We start from the raw sequence: 21,029 nt of genomic DNA, 5'->3' as shown, positions 1-21,029 counted from the left end.
AGTTTAGGTCTGGAGACATGCTTGGGCAGTCCAGAACCTTTACCCTCAGTTTCTTTAGCAAGCCAGTGGTCGTTTTGGAGGTGTGTTTGCAGTCGTTATCATGTTGGAATAGCCCAGTTTCCGAAGGGAAGGGATCATGCTCTGCTTCATTATGTCACAGTACATGTTGGCATTCTTGGTTCCCTCAATGAACGGTAGCTCCCCACAGCTAGCAGCACTCATGCAGCCCCAAATCATGATACTCCCACCACCATACTTGACTGTAGGCAAGACACACTTGTCTTTGTACTCCTCACCTGATTGCCGCCACACACGCTTGACAACATCTTGGTCTCATTAGACATGATTTCAGTAATCCATGTCCTTAGTCTGCTTGTCTTCAGCAAAGTGTTTTCGGGCTTTCTTGTGTATCATTTTTAGAGGGGGCTTCCTTCTGGGATGACAGCCTTGCAGACCAATTTGATACAGTGTGCGGAGTATGGTCTGAGCACTGACAGGCTGACCTCCCACCCCTTTAACCTCTGCAGCAATGCTGGCAGCACTCATATGTCTATTTTGAAAAGACAATCTCTGTATTGATGCTGAGCACATGCACTCAACTTCTTTTGTCGACCATATCGAGGCCAGTTCTGAGTGGAACCTGTCTTGTTAAACCATTGTATGGTCTTGGCCTCCGTGCTGCAGCTCAGTTTCAGTGTGTTGGCAATCTTCTTATAACCTAGGCTATCTTTATGTAGAGCAAAAATTTTTTTTTCAGATCCTCAGAAAGTTCTTTACTCATATGGTGCCATGTTGAATGTTGAACGAGGCTGCATAGGCTTTGGACGACGGAATCGGGGAACGTCGTGGGTAGCGCAGGACTACCTCATTTGATGCTCCACTTCTCTGGCAGCTAAGGCCTGGTATTTTTAGGCTGGGAAGGGCTCAGTAACTGTGGACCTTCCCAGCCTGATAATATCAGCTCCCAGCTGTCTGCTTTACCTTTGCTGGTTTCATTAAACAGGGGGCACCCCACTTCGTTTTTTTAATTTATTTATTTATTAGGTTAAACAAGCATAAAAAGCTGTAGAATAAACTCCACATGAAAGGACTAAAGGGTGCAATTTTAGAATATGTAGGGGAGCTGTGAAATTATATATCTGCAGGATATCTATATATCTATTATATATGTATTATCTTTCTATCATCTATCTGTCTATATCTTTATATAAGATTTTTTTTTTAGTTCTTGGTTGCCAGGCGGGTTCTGGCTGTCAACTTCCTGTGCTTGGCTGATGCAACTTCTTGGTTCCTTTTGAGATGTGTACATAAAAATCGGACACCATACAGATGGTCTGTGTTTCTATTTTTTTTTCTCACACCCATTGACGAGTCTCATCTGATTTACGTATCCATATGTAGCATGCTGAGGTGAGAAAAAAATAACAGATCTGCAGTGCCTCATTGAATAACATTGGTCCAAGTGCAATCCAATTTTTTATCGGATTTCACTGGTCCTATTTATACACAAGTGTGAGCGAGCCCTTTAAGTGTAAAAAAAATATATAAATAAAAAAAATCCCAGTTTTAATAATAAAAAATGGTTTAAGTGTAAAAAACCCCGCAAAAACATGTATTTTCTTATTGCAGCATTCATAATGACCTATACTATTAAAACATTGTATTATTTATTGTACAATGTGAATATCGTAAATAAATATATGAAAAATTCTGCCAAAATAGGTTGTTTCTGTTCACCTTGACTCACAAAAATTAAATAAAAAAAAAATTCTGTATCCCAAAGTGGTACCAATAAATAAAACCTACAGCTCGTTCCAGAAAAAAAAAAAACTCTCATACAGGTCTGAATTCAGAAAAGTTAAAAAAAAAAAAGTCTTAAAAAAGTAATTTTCATGTGCAAAAGTAGTAAAACAAAAACAATATAAACAGGTTATGACTGTAATCGTATCGAGATGCAAAATATAGTTAATATGTCAATGATACTGCATGGTGAACTCCATAAAAAAATTTAATAAAAAACTATTTCAGATTTATCGTTTTTTGTTCATGCTTCTACCAAAAATGATTTAAAAAGGAATCAAAAAGTCCTATATACCTAAAAAATAGTTTCCACTAAAAACTAAAACTTTTCCTTAAAAAAAAACAAAAAAACCTTCATTCAACTTTCATCTATTAAAAAATCAAAAAAGTTATGGGTGTCAAAAAATGGCAATCGAAAAGTAATTTTTTTGCACAAAAGTGTCAAAACAAAAGCAAGCCTATATAAATTAAGTATTGGCCTGATCATACAGACTCATAGAATAAAGATATTATGACAATTATACTGAATTATGTTTAAAATAAATAAATAAAACACATTCAGAATTGTATTCTTTTGTGCATTTTGCCTCCGAAAGAGTGTAATAAGAAGGTATCACAAAGTTGCATATACCACAAAATTATTACCAATAAAAATTACACTTTGCCATGCAAAAAATAAATCATCATTCTGTTCTGCTTACGGAAAATTGTATAACTTATGGCTTTCAGAATATGGCAACCCAAAAATAAAAGATTTTTTTTTGCAATTGTGTATTTCTTGTACAAAATAATAGCATAAAATTTAAAATGCAAAGTAACAGTGGCAGAACTGTTTTTTTATATTTATTCCCATAAAGAGTTAATAAAAGCTTATTAATAATTTAAATGTAATAAAAAATTATGCAACTTAGAAATACGACTCAAGATGTAAAAAAAAAACCCTCATATGAATACATTGCTGAAAAAAATAAAAAGTTGTGGCTCCTGGGATGAAACAATAGAAAAGTGAAAAAAAAGGTCTGTTATAAAGGCCAAAACTGGCTGTGATGCCAAGGGGTTAATAAGGCTGTGTTTGCAATAAAGAGCTGAAAATGGGTTCAATACAATTTTAGGATGCCTCCAAATATTGTAAATATCTTTTCAGGACAATAAGGTACTTTCCAGTATTGATTTTGGGGGGGATTGAAAAAAAAATTCTTAAAGGGTTGCTCTAAAGGCAGAGACAGACTCCCGTATTTCTCGTGCAAGGATCGCATTGTAAACCTCGTACTGGCTGTCTGCCCTCCTGACCTGAGCTTGACCGCTGCATAGAAATACATCATGCTGTCATGCTCAGGTCAGGAGAGGTGTCGGGCAGTCCGTTCAGTGCGATGCGATCATCGCACGAGTTACACGGCAATCTATCTCTGCCCTAATGTTCTCTCTTCAGGAGCACACAGCTCCCAGCCCATGCTTGCTGTATTGGGGAGGTGCACTTCTAAAGGTTGACAGTTCAAAAAACAAGGATGGTCACACCTTTTTGTCTGAATTGTGCACTCATCCAAGACCCTGCAGCGTGGGAGAAGTATATATAGTATATATATATCCGGATAATTGTGTAGTCTACATGGACTCCAGATGGAGACCAGAGACTGGAGTGGAGGAATGGAGGTCATTCCTCTTCAACAATAATCCCGATTTTGACTTTCAAATAATACCTGGAAATTTGTCTGGAGACCATGTGGTCAGCATTATGAAGAGGCCTTAATGAAGGAACATCACACTGGTCCTATTGCCTGGATTATGGTGTGGGGTGGGATAATGTATGGTATCCAGACACCTCTAGTCTTCATTCCAAGTACACTAACAGCTTGGTGTTACATTTAAAATCAGTGGTACGTCTATTTCTCCAAAGTGTCCCGAGAACCATTTTTAACACGACAATGCCAGACAGCATGTTTCTCGTGATACTATGAACCGCATAAATGGCCTAAATGTGCTACCATAGCCTGTAGGGTAGGCTTCACTCCCATCAAGCACATTTGGGATGTCATTGTAAGCAATTGCAATGGGAACTGACAGTAACAGATCTTGATAATTTACGTCCCCAATTTCCTTAATTAAACGACTTTTACTCATTGGTGTTCCAATTTCAATGTTGAAAAGGTTATGAAAAATTTCTGGAGGTCGTTGGGGGTCACTGCATTTATTTTCAGTGCTCAGCTTTTCCTTAACTTGGCGGTCCATGGTATAAACATCTCACTAATGTCACTTTAGTCACAAAAGTTACTGGCACAGGCTGATCTGTGTCTGCTAAGGCTAAGTGCCCACGATGCAGAAATGCTGCTGATTTTTTCTGCATCTCCCTGGCAGGAAAAACGCATGCGGATTTTACATGCGATTTTCCTGCCAGGTAGAAGTGTTTGTCAAGCGTTTTTGCGTGCATTTTCACATGCGGGTTATCAAGCGCTTTTTCCAAGCGATTTTAGCATCACTTGGAAAAGTGCTTGACAACTTGGTCACACTGTATAAATCCATGCAACTGGCATGGATTTATATAGTGTGACCAAGTTAATAGTTAAAAAAAGAATAAAAATGCTAAAAAAAAAAAAAAAAAAACATTATACTCGTCTTCTGATGGCCCCCGGTCTTCTCTCCGGTGCGTCCGGTGTTTTGGGCGGCTCGCGGTGGTGTAAAAGAACCTTCCATGACGTCATTTAGTCATGTGACATGTCACACGACCGGCGACGTCAGCGGCGCGTGACCTGTCACATGACTAAATGACGTCATGGAAGGTCCTTTTACACCATCGTGAGCCACAGGACGCACCGGAGAGAAGACCGCGGGCCATCAGAAGGTGAGTATAATGTATATTTTTTATTTTAAATTCTTTTTTTTAACAGGTACGATGGTACCCGGGTCTGGATGAGAGTCTCCTCTTCTCCAGATCCGGGTATCATCTGCACATTGAATCACTTAATATCCGCATGTGTACATGCAGTCATGCGGATATTAAGCAATTCAATGCAAGCCAATGGCGGCAATTACGCCGCGATTCCACAAAAAGAATGGACATGCTGCGGATTTTTCCGCAATGATAATCCGCAGCGGAAATTTCCACAGCATGTGCACAGCACATGCGGATTATCATTGAGGACCATGGGGCACGTATTACCAAGCGTTTAAGCGTTTTCGCTGTGGAAATTCTGAGGTAAAGCGCTTGAAAAACGCATAGTGGGCACGCTGCCAAAGACTCAGCAGCTGTGCTATGGGCAGACACTTACCTATCCTAAGATTCCTGGTCCCAGCAGAAGCATTGGTATGGCTGTTGCTTCTACTGACTACATATCGCTCAATGTTGAGCACTATGTAGATGTCAAAACAGATTACAGAATAGGTATAAAAATATCTTCTGTGTTCTCTGGAACAGCTGGAACCCGACCTGTTTCAGCTACATTTTTTTCTCACCGACATTTTTCTGCCTCATGGGGAGTTTTTAGTCTTTCTTTGGACCAGTACTGCAGGAAAATAGATTGACCTAGAATCCTAAATGGACTAATGTATTTTTTTAACCTTACTACTTTACTATGTTACAATATAGAGCTATTGACATTAGTTTAAAGTATAATAACAAAAGGAAAACTGCAACCCTTATAACAATACCAACATAAGAGAATATACATAATTACATAGGGTTCAGGAAACATTTATTGCACTTTGTAAGATAAATTACTTACACTACAATTTGCCTCTATGGTCCAAACACCAAACATGGGTTTGTTAGAGAGTGAAAACCCAGTTGAAACAACCCCTAGGTCTGTCTCCATGCTCAGTTTCTGCTGGACAATATTACCTGAAGAATCCTATAATTAAAGGAAAACATAACATGTATGGAGATATATTATGGATTTTACTTTAAAGTTGAAAATGGTATCTGATCTGCAGGCTGGATGTTATAGAGCAGAAGGAGCCAATCAGATTTCTAGACATTTTGTGAGAAATTTCTCAATAAGGCCGCGTTCACACGTTCAATATTTGGTGAGTTTTTTACATCAGAATTTTGTAAGACAAAATCAGGAGTGGGTAAAAAAAAAAACAGAAGTGGTGCATGTTATATTATACTTTTCCTCTGATTGTTCCACTCCTGGTTATGGCTTACTGCTGTAAAATACTGACCAAATACTGAAAGTGTGAACTGGCCTAAAACTTGTATTTTAAACATTGAAATCCCTGATGTTTGTATATATGAGTCCAGTCGGCAGTCCTATTAGTGATTCACAGACTTCCTTGTATGACTGTGCATGCAGAGAGAGCTGTCAATCACCAAGCAGGAACACGGGAACACCAACTTAACTCGTATTCACACAAACACTAAGGAAATAAATTACAAATTATATTGAATCCTTTAAAAAACCTTTATATTATTCTGCTTAGCCTCTCCTTCTCTACACCTTTCTGTCCACAGATCGGACTGTATGTACAGTAGTGTTCAAAATAATAGCAGTGTCTTCAAAAACATGAAAACAAAATCTTTATACTAGTTTTTATTTCCATGCATTGGGAACATTGCACACTGTTTTCTAATTCAAAACATGAAGAGAAATGTATATAATTTTTAACTACTTTACAGAGAATAAGAAAAAATGAACACTGGGCTGTTCAAAAAAATAGCAGTGTCTGCATTTGTCTTTACAAACTCACAATATGTACTGTTTCTAATATTTAGTTGTATACCCACAGTTTTTTAGAACTGTTTCACATCTATATTGCATAGAGTCAACCAACTTCTGGCAACTGTCAACTGTTATTCCAGCCCAGGATGCTTTGACTACATCCCACAATTTTTCTCCATTTGTTGGCTTTACCTCAGAATATGCATTTTTGATATAGCCCCACAAGAGTTCTATCAGATTAAGGTCCAGGGATTGGGCTGGCCACTCCATAACCTCAATTTTGTTAGACTGGAACCAAGATTTTGCTAATTTACTGGAGTGTTTAGGGTCGTTGTCTTGTTGAAACACCCATTTCAAGCGCATATCCTCTTCAGCATAAGGCAACATGACCTCTTCAATTATTTTAATATATGCAAACTGGTCCATGAGTATGAGGTAAATAGGTCCGGCACCATAGTAAGAGAAACATGCCCATATCATGATGCTTGCACCACCATACTTCACTGTCTTCAGAGTGTACTGTGGCTTGAATGCAGAGGTTGGGGGTCATCTGACGAGCTGTCTGCGGCCCTTGGATCCAAAAAGAACAATTTTACTTTCATGAGTCCACAAAATGTTTCTCCATTCCTCCATTTAGGCCAGTTGATGTGTTCTTTTGCAAATTGTATCCACTTCAGTACATGTCTTTTTTTTTAACAGTGGAACTTTGCGGTGACTTCTTGCTAAGAGATTAGCTTCACACAGGCGTGTTCTAACTGTCACAGTACTCACAGGTAACTTGAGACTGTCTTTGATCATCCTAAAGCTGATCATTGTCTGCACTTCTTTATAAGTTTTACCCTCTCCAATCAACTTTTTAATCAAATTACGCTGTTCTTCTTAACAATGTCTCGAACGACCCATAGTTCTCAGGCTTTCAAGGAGAAATCCATGTACAACATGTGCTGGCTTCACCCTTAAATAAGGGCTACCTGATTCACATCTGTTTTTTCTCAGAATGTTTGACCTCACTAATTGAACTCCACGCTGCTATTATTTTGAACACACCCCCTTTCAATTAATTATTCAAATACACAGACTCAAAAACCTGCAGATCATGAATGCTGAGTCTGTTGGTTTTCTTAGAATCTACTGCACCAACTGGTAAATTGCTTGACATGTGATAATATAATGTATACCAAAAACCGTGATCAATCTGCTTAGTCATGTTGAACTGCTATTATTTTGAACACTACTGTACGTGACAGGTTCCCTTTAAACTAATAAAAATGCCCCTTATATTTTCCTTCCTTCTGTCATTTTATTCACTGATACTGCACAACAAATTACTCTACTCTAGTGTTGAGCGAGTATGTTCTATTAACCCTTTCGCCGAGTATGCTCGGGCCGAGCTCCGAGTATTTATAGCTGCTCGGTGATAAGCTTAAATAGCTCCCGTGTGCATGATTTGCAACTGTTTGACAGTTTTATTACATGTGAGGAATGCCTATTTCTTACACATTCCTCACATGTAATAAAGCTGTCAAACAGTTGCAACTCATGCACACGGGAGCAATTTAACCTTATCACCGAGCAGCTGTCACTACTCGGAGCTCGCCCGAGCATACTCGGACAGAACATACTCGCTCAACACTACTCTACTCTAAACAATTGCTGGACACAGGTTGCACACACACTGCCCACACTGCCACAACTATTGGTATCCCAGTGGCTACCTACCACTATCAACAGAACCATCCCTCTACTAAGAATTGGCTTCCTACCAAAAGAGTTTTTAAATGCAGCAAAATCAAATGCAGCTTCAGTCGTTAAATACATAACACAAAGCTGTGGTTTCTATGCTTTCCCAAGAACTCTTTTTAATAGACTCATTTATCAAGTGTAATAAAAAGTGATCAAAACATTGTACGTGCACCGATATGGTTTTAGTAAAAACTACAGTTTATATGCAAAGGATAACCCATGCACAGGTCCATCGATGGAAGAATAATTCAGTTATGGGTCTATTTACCATTTTACCGTATTACGAGTTTATTGGTAAAATGAATGGTGTCAATCAAAACTATAACAACTCATCATGAAAAAGCAAGCCCTTAACAGTCTATTTAGTTGGAAAAATTAAGACGATCTGCCTCTTGGAAGTAGGGGATGTATGCATATCTTAAAGTGTATATATGAAAGTTTCAGAAGTAAAATTTGTGATATATGTGTTTGTAAATATGTGTGTTTGTTGGTATCTATCTGTGTATATATCTGTCAGTGTGTGTGAGTATATATGTATATATATATATATATATATATATATACAGTATTAATATATTAATTACTCTCTACACAACTATGTGAGAAGATATCATCCACACACATAAATATTTATGTACATATGCGTGTGTATATACTCTTTGTACAAGTCTGTGAAACATGTCATCCATATCTACTGTATAAGACAAACAAAAAGGTTCAAAGGTTTATGGCTGTACCTTAATCACGATGTCCACAGCTCCTCCTTTATAAGGCTTCAAATCAGGATTTACAGTGAGTATCCTGATTTTTACATTTTCTCCAGCCTTGTACACATATTTGTCAGTTTGAATAAGTACACGTACATTCCTCATATCAACATTGATCTCTGTTGAGTCCGAGAAGATCACTGTGTTCTCAGCTGATCCATTCACAGCCAGCGTGTAGAAAGTGGATGAAAAATTTGTTGGGACCTTTCATAGAAAAAAAATAAATCTTAGTCTACAACTTAAATTTGTCACCAAATGTCACAATAAAAATGACATCCTTTAGTAAACAGCCAGAGGAGCATTGCATGGCGAATAAGCCTTCTTACCTTGACGTGCCAGAGCCGGTATGTCACTCTCCACAAGGAGAAATGTTTATCCTTTAGTAAATGAATTTTCTAGAGCTGATGAGACTGCTGTACTTACTTTGAAAATCTATGTCAGAATGATATATTGTTATCATACAATCCTTTATGAAAGTGTAAACTCAGTCCCTGCCCACCTAACCTGATTGACAGTTCTTCAGTGTCTCTCCTGCTGCTGAGATGTGACTCTGCTCAGTACAATCTGCTGCTGACTGTAAGGCTGGAAAGGCAGAGACTGAATATACTTGGACACTCACTTTCTAAAAGGGCTTTTCCCACAAACAAAGTTCATTTTAATCAATAGATCTTGGAATAATAATAACTTCCACAATTAGATGTTTAAAAAAATGTTCCTGTGCTGAGATACAATGTGCTCCTGCTGTGTACTGTGTAATGGCTGTGTCTGACTGTGTACGTAACACGGTCTGATTATACCACAGCTCCTGGGCAGGGGTGGAAGTAAAAAAGTATACAGACATTACAGCAGGGGATCGCAAATAATTCCTTCTTTGAGGTCAAACATTTTTTAAAACCAGGTATGAAATGCTTTATCTCACAAAAAGAATCATCTGTGATCCCCTGCTGTGCTATCTGTATACTCTTTTGCTTCCCCCCTTCCCAGGAGATGTGGTATTACCAGACCGTGTTCCTGCATGGTAAATGCAAATGGTCTCTTCAGAGAACTCTAGTGCCACCTACAGGAAGTACCACAGAACTCAGTTTGCACTGACAAGGGGCAGTACCCCGAAACACAGTGTCTGCAAATTGAGTTTCTGGTTCTGGCTTACATCCTAAGTCATGTGACAAGGCTCGTTAAAGGGTCACTATTGACTTTTAGGATAGCTATTTCCTCTAGGTGGTACAGGAGTTCTTGTCTTCTTCCTCTCTGAAGGGACAATTTGCATATTTTACAGAGGAGCATTGCGGCTTTAAAAGTTTCCTCACCATGACATGCTTAACACGCCGCTCTCCGCAAGGAGAAATGTTACCATTTAGATGCGGTTTGACGCCTCTCACCCAACCGAACCAGAACTCACACTTTACACTGACCAGGGGCAGTACCCCGAAACAGTGTCTGCAAATTCAGTTTCTGGTTCTGTCTTATATCCTAATTCATGTGATAAGGCTCGTTAAAGGGTCACTATTGACTTTTAGGATTGCTACTTCCTGTAAGTGGCACTAGAGTTCTGGTCCTCTTCCTCTCTGAAGAGACAATTTACATATTTCCCAGAGGAGCATTCCGGCTTTAAAAGTCTCCTCACCTTGACATGCTTAACATATCACTCTCTGAAAGGAGAAATATTACCCTTTAGATACTTGCATGGTAAGACACAGACAGTACACAGTACACAGCAGAGGCACATTTATAAGATTATCTCAGCACAAGGTCATTTTTTTAAACACAGACAATTTAAGAAATTATTATTATTCCAAGATGTATTGATTAAAATCAACTTTAAAATTAACTTTGTTTGTGGGAAAATCCCTTTAATCTTTAGCTGAACTCATCAAAAGTTCATTTTATCATCAGGATTATATAGCCTTTCTTACGTAATTTCACAAAGTATGTTCACCGGTATCATTAGGTCTTAGAGATCTAATTTATAATGTATACAGTTTATAAAATGTGGTGACAGATCCATTTTAACAATACTTACTAATTGAACAGATATCTCTTTTGAAGCCTGCTCTTTCTTTAGATTAAAAGTTTACAGTACAGATTTCACAGACTCTTACTACTTCTCTGCTTCGTGTGGATGATGCTTCTTATGTCATCCACATAGTGTTCCCCATTGTCCTCCTGTGCAGGCGCACTTCTTTCTCCTCTGCTGAGACCAGAGCACAGTACTGTAGTGCGCATGCGCCAGCGCTCTTTGGCCTCTCCCCGGGCATTGTACAGAAAAGTACTTGGCTCTGCCCTCAGCAGGGCAGAAAGAAGTGCGTCTACTCAGGAGGGCAATGGAGAACAGTATGTGGATGACATAGGACGCGTCAGCCATATGAAGCAGAGAGGGAGGACAGTGATCGCAAGAAGAGAGGTGGCGCTGGATCTAGACCAGCAACGCCCATCAAACCAGACTGACCCGTAGATGAGTGTAATAAAAACTCTTTTGTTTTGCAGGGTAACTTGGAGACTTATATATAACACTCCGGAATGCAGTTTCAGTGCTGAAAGGTGGTGGCCATAGATTATATGGGAAAAATCTGGTGACCGGTTCTCTTTAAATAGAGCAGTGGTCATGTATGTGTGTTACCACTACCTTCATTGTCTATGAGATTAGCAGAGACCCATAAACACTGAATAGTGTTGTGATGCACATGTTCAGCTATCACTATACTCAAAAGATGCAGTTTAGAGTCCGATTCATGGAGCCCCACCAGGCAGCATGAAATCATTTATCACATGATGGGTCATAACTTGCTGTATTTGGAAGACTTTTTTTTTTAATAGAACCTGTAATCACGTTTTTACATACGGCTTGTACACTAGAGTTCTCATGACTGGCACATCGGATCTCTATAAAACAAGGTACTGTTTTTATTGGGGGGGCAAGCACCTTTACAACCATACCATATCTTCCTGATGTAAAAATGTGCTAAGATATTCCCTTTAAAGCTTCAAAACTATAGCCTCAAAAATATATGATTGTGTAAAATTAAAATGCATCCGATAACTTACTGCTGGGAGAGTCATAATTCCAATTGAATCTGAAAATAATAACAACAATAGATGTAAGTGATTAAGGTATATATCTGCATGTGCTAAAATTAACTAGCTGTGCTAAAAAATAAAAAGGTGTATTGACAAGATATGTATAAAAAATCAACAAAATATACAAGATTACCATCTCTGTTAATGAAGTTGAGAAAAGGACAATGTTTAGTTCTTAATAAAAGATAAACTATAATAATTAATAATAATCATTAAAAAAATGAGCTGAACCTACAAGATAAAGTGAGTAAAAAAGGACCTGTCACCAGGTGAAAAGTTACTAGTTTTTTGCTCTTATTGAACTCCTGCTGCTCCCATAAATATTGCATTTTTTGTTTGTTTGTTTGTTTCTTTCTTTCTTTGTTTTTTAATCCACCATATGTTTCCAGAGATATGGGTCCTTTTATTTAGGGAAAAAATTTTTTTACCATGGAGACTTGGCTTAAAGGGGCGTATCTCTGGGGCGTATCTTTAGGCTGCGCTGCACTATTACTGCCTGTTTTTCCAGCACTCCTCACATGTATTAAAGCTGTCAAACAGTCGCAAATCATGTTCACGGAGCGAGGAAAACGTAACCCCCGAGCACGCTGAAGATAATATGTGCTCGCACGAGCATGCTCGTAAATCTCGAGCAACGAGCATGCTCGATCATCACTAAACACCACCACTTTGGAAAAAATCATAAAAATTAGCACTAAGAAAAATTTCCATATTTCTGAAACTGTATGGCAGATTTAAAAAAAAAAAAAAGGAACACTCGTCAGCAGCAAGTATAAAATAAGAGGAAAAACTAGCCACTTTTGAGTTTGTAACAGGTCCCCTTTAAAGGAGGTGCTATTGATCTTAAATGCAATGTGTCAGCTTCCCTAACATGGTTTCAGCTTCCGAAAATGGTGACACAAGCAAAAAAAAATCTTCTTTTTTTTTTTAGAAATTTCTGAATTTTTTTTCACTAATAAAATAAAAAAAAAAACTATACATGTTTGGTATCAGTGAACATAGTGACCTGCAGAAACAATTTGCCAAAAAACAATTGTGGAATTGCATTTTTTTTTTTGCAATTTCAACGCACTTGGAATTTTTCCTGCTTTTCAGTGTCAGTGAATGGTGTCACTGAAAAGTACAATTTGTCCAAAAAAAGGAAGCCATCAAACGTCTATGTCAACAGTAAAATAAAAAAAGTTATGGCTCTTGGAAGACGGGGAGGAAAAAATGAAAACGAAAAAACGAAAATTGGGCGCAGTGGGAAGTGGTTTAAAGTACACACGGCATGAATGTTTGGAAACACACAGTTTGGTTTTGACTCTTTCACAAACTTATAATACATCATTTATTTCATTATTTAGTACATTTTTTTATTTTTTATATGACAAACTTTAATAGTCTACACCGTGACTTTTTTTCATGTACAATTACGCTACGGCTAAGTGTCCACAATGCAGAGATGCTCCGGATTTTTCCTGAGCGTTTCTGCATCTCCCTGGCAGAAAAAACGCATGCGGATTGTATTGTACATGCGTTTTTCCTGCCAGGGACAAGAGGAAGTGAAGCATTTTGATCATGCGATTTCACATGCGGTTTGTCAAGCGCTTTTCCAAGCGATTTTAGCATCACTTGGAAAGTGCTTGACAACTTGGTCACACTATATAAATCCATGCAACCAGCATGGATTTTATATAGTGTGACCAAGTTAGTTTAAAAAAGAATAAAAATCGTAAAAAAAAAACATATACTCACCTTCCGATGGCCCCCGGTCTCCTTATCCTTTGCGTCCGGTCCCCCCGGTGTCTCGCGGTTTTATAAAAGGACCTTCCATGACGCTATTTAGTCATGTGACAGGTCACGCGACTGCCAACGTCAGCGGTCGCGTGACCCGTCACATGACTAAATGACGTCATGGCAGGTCCTTTTAGACCATCGTGAGCAGCTGGGGAGCCAGGACGCATCACTATGGAGACCGGGGGCCATCAGAAGGTAAGTATAATGTATATTTTTTATTTTAATTCATTTTTTTACAGGTACTATAGTACCCGGGTCTGGAGGAGAGTCTCCTCTTCTCCAGACCCGGGTACCATCCGCACATTGAATCGCTTAATATCCACATGTGCACATGTAGTCATGCGGATATTAAGCATTCCAATGTGCAATGGCAGCGAAAACGCCGCGATTACGCAAAATAATTGGTAATGCTGCGTATTTTTCTGCAATGATAATCCACAGCGGAAATTTCCACAGCATGTGCACAGCACATGCGGATTATCATTGGGGAACATGGCAGACCTTCCATCAAACATTTTTTAAGCGTTTCTGCGGCACTATTGCCGCTGCGGAAACGCTTAAAACCGCATAGTGTGCACACAGCCTAAGTGCAATTGTTTGCGCCTTAAAAAGACTAGAAGCACTGACTTCAAACTACTGTCTTGCTTTTTGTGACAATGCAGAATTTGAACTACTTTGCGACAAAAAGCAAGACAGAAGTTTGCAATTACAGTATGTAGTAATATTTTCAGAGCATGAAGATTTGAATGGTTGGATTTTATAAAAACAAACTATAAACAGAAATAAATGTTGCCTCACCGTTACCGAAGACTTTGCTTGCGCTCGCTATAATGGTGCTGTGATTCATAATCGCTGCATTTACAGTAATTTCAGAGTATTTGTCACCAAACCAGTGAACAGCCAAGGAAGTGTTAACACCAGGGATTATACTAGCAGGTGTAGAAATGTAGTATGATGGGCTGGAAAGCAAAGCAACAGATAATATACACTTATTAAGTTCTCTCCATGATAATTTACTTTGGGTACTGAAAACTCAATAAGCCCGAATTCAGATATCCATAAAACTCCATTCGAGTATAAACTGTGATGTTTGGACAAGTTGTGGGTCTCCTTACCCCAACTCAGTAATCTCATTTCAGGTTAGGAGTTCCGTGGCTGCTGCGAGAATTTTAAACATAGCTCCCATGGAGATCAAAGGGCTGTCCACATAATGTATAAATGGATCAGGGCTTCCAGAGTTATAGCCACTATCAGTGACTTTCTGCTTTAGCTAATACAAAAAGGTTCTAATAGGAATACCACAGCTTTCATTCTAAATTACATCTTCTTAACCCGTCCATGACATGCGCCGTACATGTACGGCGCAAGTCGAAAGCGGATGTATGGAGCGGGCTCATTGGGTGAACTCAACCCTTATCCAGCAGGTCATGGTTATATGTTACAGCCAGGACATGCCTCTAACAATCGTGTGTGGAGCGGAGTTCCACCCACGATTGTTAACATATTAAATATGTGCACATGTAACACTTGCCAGCTTGGGGGAGCGTCATTCGCTTACCACTTTTTCAAGGGGATCAAGAAAAGCTGTATGCAAAACGCACATCAGCGCGCATATACTGTAAGTGTTGGCCTGGGTAACATTTATATATTATGCCTTTGATCATGTTGCAGATCATATTTTTATAAAAATTTAAGAACGCCAAAATTATGCTTTTTTTGGTCATTGTAATACCACAAAAATGCTGTAACAAGTGATCAAAACATCACATCTATCCCAAAATGGTATTACTAAAAACATTGTCTCACCCTGCAAAAATAAGCCATCACACAGCTCCATCAACTAAAAAATTGATTTTGCAAACTGTTGATTTTTTTCACCACTTTAATAATAAAAAAACTGGACAAGTCTGGTATCGGCATAATTTTACTGATGAGCAAAATCATATTGCCTGGTAATTTTTAGCACAAATGTACAGCGTGAAAACAATACCCAAAAAACAATATCAGAATTGTGGATTTTTTTCACAATTTCTCCCCCCTTGGAATTTTTTCACATTTTTCAGTACACTATGTGGTAAAATAAATGGTATTATTCAAAAGTACAACTTGTCCCACAAAAAACAAGCTCTCATTTGTCTATGTGGAGAGAAAAGTTAAAGAGTTATGGCTCTTGGAAGAAGGGGAAGAAAAAACAAAAAATACAAAAACAAAAATGTTTCCCGTTGTGAAGGGGTTAAAGGATACCCGCCACTATACCACCCCCTAATATTAGTGCATACCATCCTATTTTTTCTTACTATGGTGCTATGGCACCAGCATCATGGTTCCTCTATGCCATGCATGTCAAACTCTGGCCCGTGAGCCAAATCTGGCCCGCAGGATGGGATTATTTGGCCTGCATCACCAGAACCACCACTCATATGTGGGGCTATTATTCTGTATGGAGGACTATGTGGGGCCCATTATTCTGTATGGAGGACTATGTGGGGCCCATTATTCTGTACGGAGGACTATGTGGGTCTATTATTCTGTATGGAGGACTATATGGGGCCCATTACTCTGTATGGAGGACTATGTGGGCCCATTATTCCGTATGGAGGACTATGTGGGGCCCATTATTCCGTATGGAGTACTATGTGGGGCCCATTATTCCGTATGGAGGACTATGTGGGGCCCATTATTTTGTATGGAGGACTATGTGGGGCCCATTATTCTGTATGGAGGACTATGTGGGGCCCATTATTCCATAAGGAGGACTATGTGGGGCCCATTATTCTGTATGGAGGACTATGTGGGGCCCATTATTCTGTGCGGAGGATTATGCGGGGCTCATTATTCTTTATGCAGAACTATGTGTGGCCTTTATTCTGTATGGAGAAATTTGTGGGACCCATTATACTGTATACTGTTTGGTCCACGACTTTGTCCAAGTTTTTCATTTTGGACCTCTGTGTGTTTGATTTTGACATTCCTGCTCTAAGTGAAAGACTCACATTCTATATAAAGCACAGATTACTTAGAATAGTTATGAAATGTACTAACTAAAGACATATTTGATGGTGAAACATTTTTTAAAAAGCCTAAATAAATCTTATATTTCTGGAACATCTGTAATCAGTTATTATTGCCAAGATACTACAATGGACATATAGTTAATTTATTTAAAAAGAAACTAGAAAGCTCAAATATAAAGTTGCAGATGCTCTTCAATTCTGTCTTTAAAGAAACACTCACAATAATTTTATTAGCTAAACCATTGTAAATGTGTCAAATTTAGTGTGTGTTAGTATAATCACTGATTGCCATCTTCCTCTTTTTCCAGCATCGCTCCTTCCGGTCCTTATCTCACTCACTTGACTTCTTTTCTGACTCGCCACCTTGTTCTGATGCTCCATAGGCTTACATTGTAAACGTGACCTCTGGTCCACAGAAACTCCAGTGGGAGCCAACGAGTCGGAATAGAAGTTATGTACGTGAGAGGAAGACCGGAGAGATGCTGGAGACAGGAGAAGACTGCGATTGACACATTATCACACTTACACATCGTTACATATACATTTACACAGGTTTTGCTAATAATAAAAAATATTAGGAGTGCTTCTTTAAAGAGAATATTCATGGTTATTGTATAAAAAGTGGATGTCAAAGGACCATTACATTACAATTCTAGATATGTACAGTCCCCCACTTACACCTGCCCCTGTTGTTTCAGCTATTGTTTAAGACTGTAAAATTGTAATGAAATGTGTTAAACCTCAGACAGTCAATGGGGACATTACGTACACTTACCTGCCATTACAGGAGACTAGATACATGAAAAAGAAGACAGCGTGTCTCAAAACAGGAGGCCTCGATAGGTACATCCTTGAATTTCCACAGAGATGACAAATATATTGCTTCCAGATACAACAAAAGAATGATCTCGTCTTCAGAATTACAGCACAATTTAAACTTGCCTTGTAAGTAACCCAGCCCTCAAGAATTTGATACTTATTACACACCTAGTAAACAAAGACACAAGGAAACCTGTGTATGGTCATCACTATTGCCTAACTTTACCTGAGGCAGACATCCTGTGAAGTGCATCATCTTACAGATTTTTACATTCCCTCAGATCCACCATAAAATCTCACCTGTGTAACCTGTTTGTACTCAATCAGAAAGTGTATTGATTTATGTCTTAATGTCCCCATTTATTTATTTTTTTGTGGTACAGATCTGGTTTCCTTATTATATCTACATGGAACCAATATCCTAATTTTAGTACAACAAAATAACAATGACAGATAGGACCTTGGATGTAGTAGGGGGCAACCACGCCCCCTGAGGAAGTACGGAAGCACAAGTCGGGGCCTCCCCTGGCACTGCTGGTCACTTGTTTACTTTCACTAAGTATGTCTTACTTAACCCTTTCCATGTGATGCTTGTACTTTTTATGTGTTTCTGAAAAAACCTTTGTTGGTTGTTTATACTGTGACTTGTTATAGGTCACTTGATCTATGTTATTTAACTTTTTCTGCACACATTATCTGTGATTAATGGATTATATGGGTTGGACTATGTGACCTATTACAGGTCCAATGTGAATTTGATACCAGCTGTGTCTCTATCTACCCCCTGCTGCCTCACATGCCCATATTATGTCTTTTCACACATGTTATTTATACAGTACAGACCAAAAGTTTGGACACACCTTCTCATTTTAAGATTTTTCTGTATTTTCATGACTATGAAAATTGTACATTCACACTGAAGGCATCAAAACTATGAATTAACACATGTGGAATTATATACTTAACAAAAAAGTGTGAAACAACTGAAAATATGTCTTATATTCTAGGTTCTTCAAAGTAGCCACCTTTTGCTTTGATGACTGCTTTGCACACTCTTGGCATTCTCTTGATGAGCTTCAAGAGGTAGTCACCGGAAATGGTTTTCACTTCACAGGTGTGCCCTGTCAGGTTTAATAAGTGGCATTTCTTGCCTTATAAATGGGATTGGGACCATAAGTTGTGTTGTGCAGAAGTCTGGTGGATACATAGCTGATAGACCTACTGAATAGACTGTTAGAATTTGTATTATGGCAAGAAAAAAGCAGCTAAGTAAAGAAAAACGATTGGCCATCATTACTTTAAGAAATGAAGGTCAGTCAGTGTGAAAAATTGGGCAAACTTTGAAAGTGTCCCCAAGTGCAGTTGCAAAAACCATCAAGCGCTACAAAGAAACTGGCTCACATGAGGACCGCCCCAGGAAAGGAAGACCAAGAGTCACCTCTGCTTCTGAGGATACGTTTATCCGATTCACCAGCCTCAGAAATCGCAGGTTAACAGCAGCTCAGATTAGAGACCAGGTCAATGCCACACAGAGTTCTAGCAGCAGACATATCTCTACAACAACTGTTAAGAGGAGACTTTGTGCAGCAGGCCTTCATGGTAAAATAGCTGCTAGGAAACCACTGCCAAGGACAGGCAACAAGCAGAAGAGACTTGTTTGGGCTAAAGAACACAAGGAATGGACATTAGACCAGTGGAAATCTGTGCTTTGGTCTGATGAGTCCAAATTTGAGATCTTTGGTTTCAACCACCGTGTCTTTGTGCGACGCAGAAAAGGTGAACGGATGGACTCTACATACCTGGTTCCCACCGTGAAGCATGGAGGAGGAGGTGTGATGGTATGGGGGTGCTTTGCTGGTGACACTGTTGGGGATTTATTCAAAATTGAAGGCATGCTGAATCAGCATGGCTACCACAGCATCTTGCAGCGGCATGCTATTCCATCCGGTTTGCGTTTAGTTGGACCATCATTTATTTTTCAACAGGACAATGACCACAAACACACCTCCAGGCTGTGTAAGGGCTATTTGACCAAGAAGGAGAGTGATAGGGTGCTACGCCAGATGACCTGGCCTCCACAGTCACCAGACCTGAACCCAATCGAGATGGTTTGGGGTGAGCTGGACCGCAGAGTGAAGGCAAAAGGGCCAACAAGTGCTAAGCATCTCTGGGAACTCCTTCAAGATTGTTGGAAGACCATTTCCGGTGACTACCTCTTGAAGCTCATCAAGAGAATGCCAAGAGTGTGCAAAGCAGTCATCAAAGCAAAAGGTGGCTACTTTGAAGAACCTAGAATATAAGACATATTTTCAGTTGTTTCACACTTTTTTGTTAAGTATATAATTCCACATGTGTTAATTCATAGTTTTGATGCCTTCAGTGTGAATGTACAATTTTCAAAGTCATGAAAATACAGAAAAATCTTTAAATGAGAAGGTGTGTCCAAACTTTTGGTCTGTACTGTACCTATGTGTTATTTCTTAGAAAATACATAAATAAAGCATTTATCTCTTTTAATCAACATATCGTGTTTTAATTATGTTATCTTGGGGTTTTGAAAATACCTATGGTCTCTCTGTTTTATACAATATCCTAATTTTGCAAGCTTTTCATATGGTGAGACATACAGTGACATTTACCATAAACAGTATTTTTCATTCACTGTTTGGTATCAGGGAATATATTATTTGGGCCTTCCCTGCTTTTCCTATGTACAGTACCTATTACAAGTGCAAGGGATTTAGATTATAAACCCTCCTTTTCCTATGTTTCCTTATTTATGTAATTGTCTTGTCTAAGGGTGTATCACCTATATGAGTTATCGTACACCTCTGCATAACATGTAAGCACTTGGTAAATACAGAGCTACTATACATATACACTGACTTGTTTACCTGGGATCTCTGCTCACCCTCCTTATAACAAAGTAACCTCATAATTATCCAATTATAGATTTTATTGTTCTGATATTTTCTATGTGTGATATGAAGAGCATCTGTCATCTCCCTACATACTGTATATCCAGTTCTCAGTTGTTGATTTAATTTGGATATCTAATTTGTTAATAAGGCATACTGTAGGTTATTCTAAACTTTTAAAGAGGAACTGACACACGGTCAAAAGTGGCCAGTTTTTGCTTTTATTTTATTCTCACCACTTCTCTTAGCATTCTTCTTTTCGTAAATCGGCCATTTGGTTCCAGAAATAGGTACCTTTTAACTTAGTTCTATTTTTATGGTCTTTGACAAGGAGGTGGGGATCACTAGATGCTCTGGGGGGGTGTCTTTAGGCTGCTCTGCATATTTACAATGTGAGCCATGCGTTGGTAAAGATCATAAAACTTAGCGCTAAATAAAAAAGCCTATTTCTCTGGAATTGTA

At 38.7% G+C, this 21,029-nt stretch overlaps 1 protein-coding gene across 1 annotated transcript in view; it reads right to left on the bottom strand.

Annotated features, from left to right (window-relative positions):
* The window catches only part of LOC141259483 (CD109 antigen-like), a 275,952-nt gene extending 258,179 nt beyond the window's left edge, over positions 1 to 17,773 (bottom strand). Inside the window, exons 1-5 of the mRNA XM_073675568.1 lie at positions 17,606 to 17,773; positions 14,615 to 14,775; positions 12,005 to 12,033; positions 8,933 to 9,166; positions 5,517 to 5,642 (exon numbers count right to left, since the gene is read on the bottom strand). Coding sequence (XP_073531669.1) covers positions 5,517 to 5,642; positions 8,933 to 9,166; positions 12,005 to 12,033; positions 14,615 to 14,775; positions 17,606 to 17,679 — 624 coding nt within the window. The 5' untranslated portion in view covers positions 17,680 to 17,773. The remainder of the gene's footprint in view (positions 1 to 5,516; positions 5,643 to 8,932; positions 9,167 to 12,004; positions 12,034 to 14,614; positions 14,776 to 17,605) is intronic.
* Between the last annotated feature and the right edge of the window lie 3,256 nt (positions 17,774 to 21,029).

Source organism: Phyllobates terribilis, unplaced genomic scaffold (genome assembly GCF_046119375.1).
Source record: "Phyllobates terribilis strain yellow unplaced genomic scaffold, ASM4611937v1 Scaffold_3__8_contigs__length_932513732, whole genome shotgun sequence".
Taxonomy (NCBI): domain Eukaryota; kingdom Metazoa; phylum Chordata; class Amphibia; order Anura; family Dendrobatidae; genus Phyllobates; species Phyllobates terribilis.
Note: the sequence above shows the minus strand (reverse complement) of the source record. Positions and strands in the feature narration are given on the sequence as shown.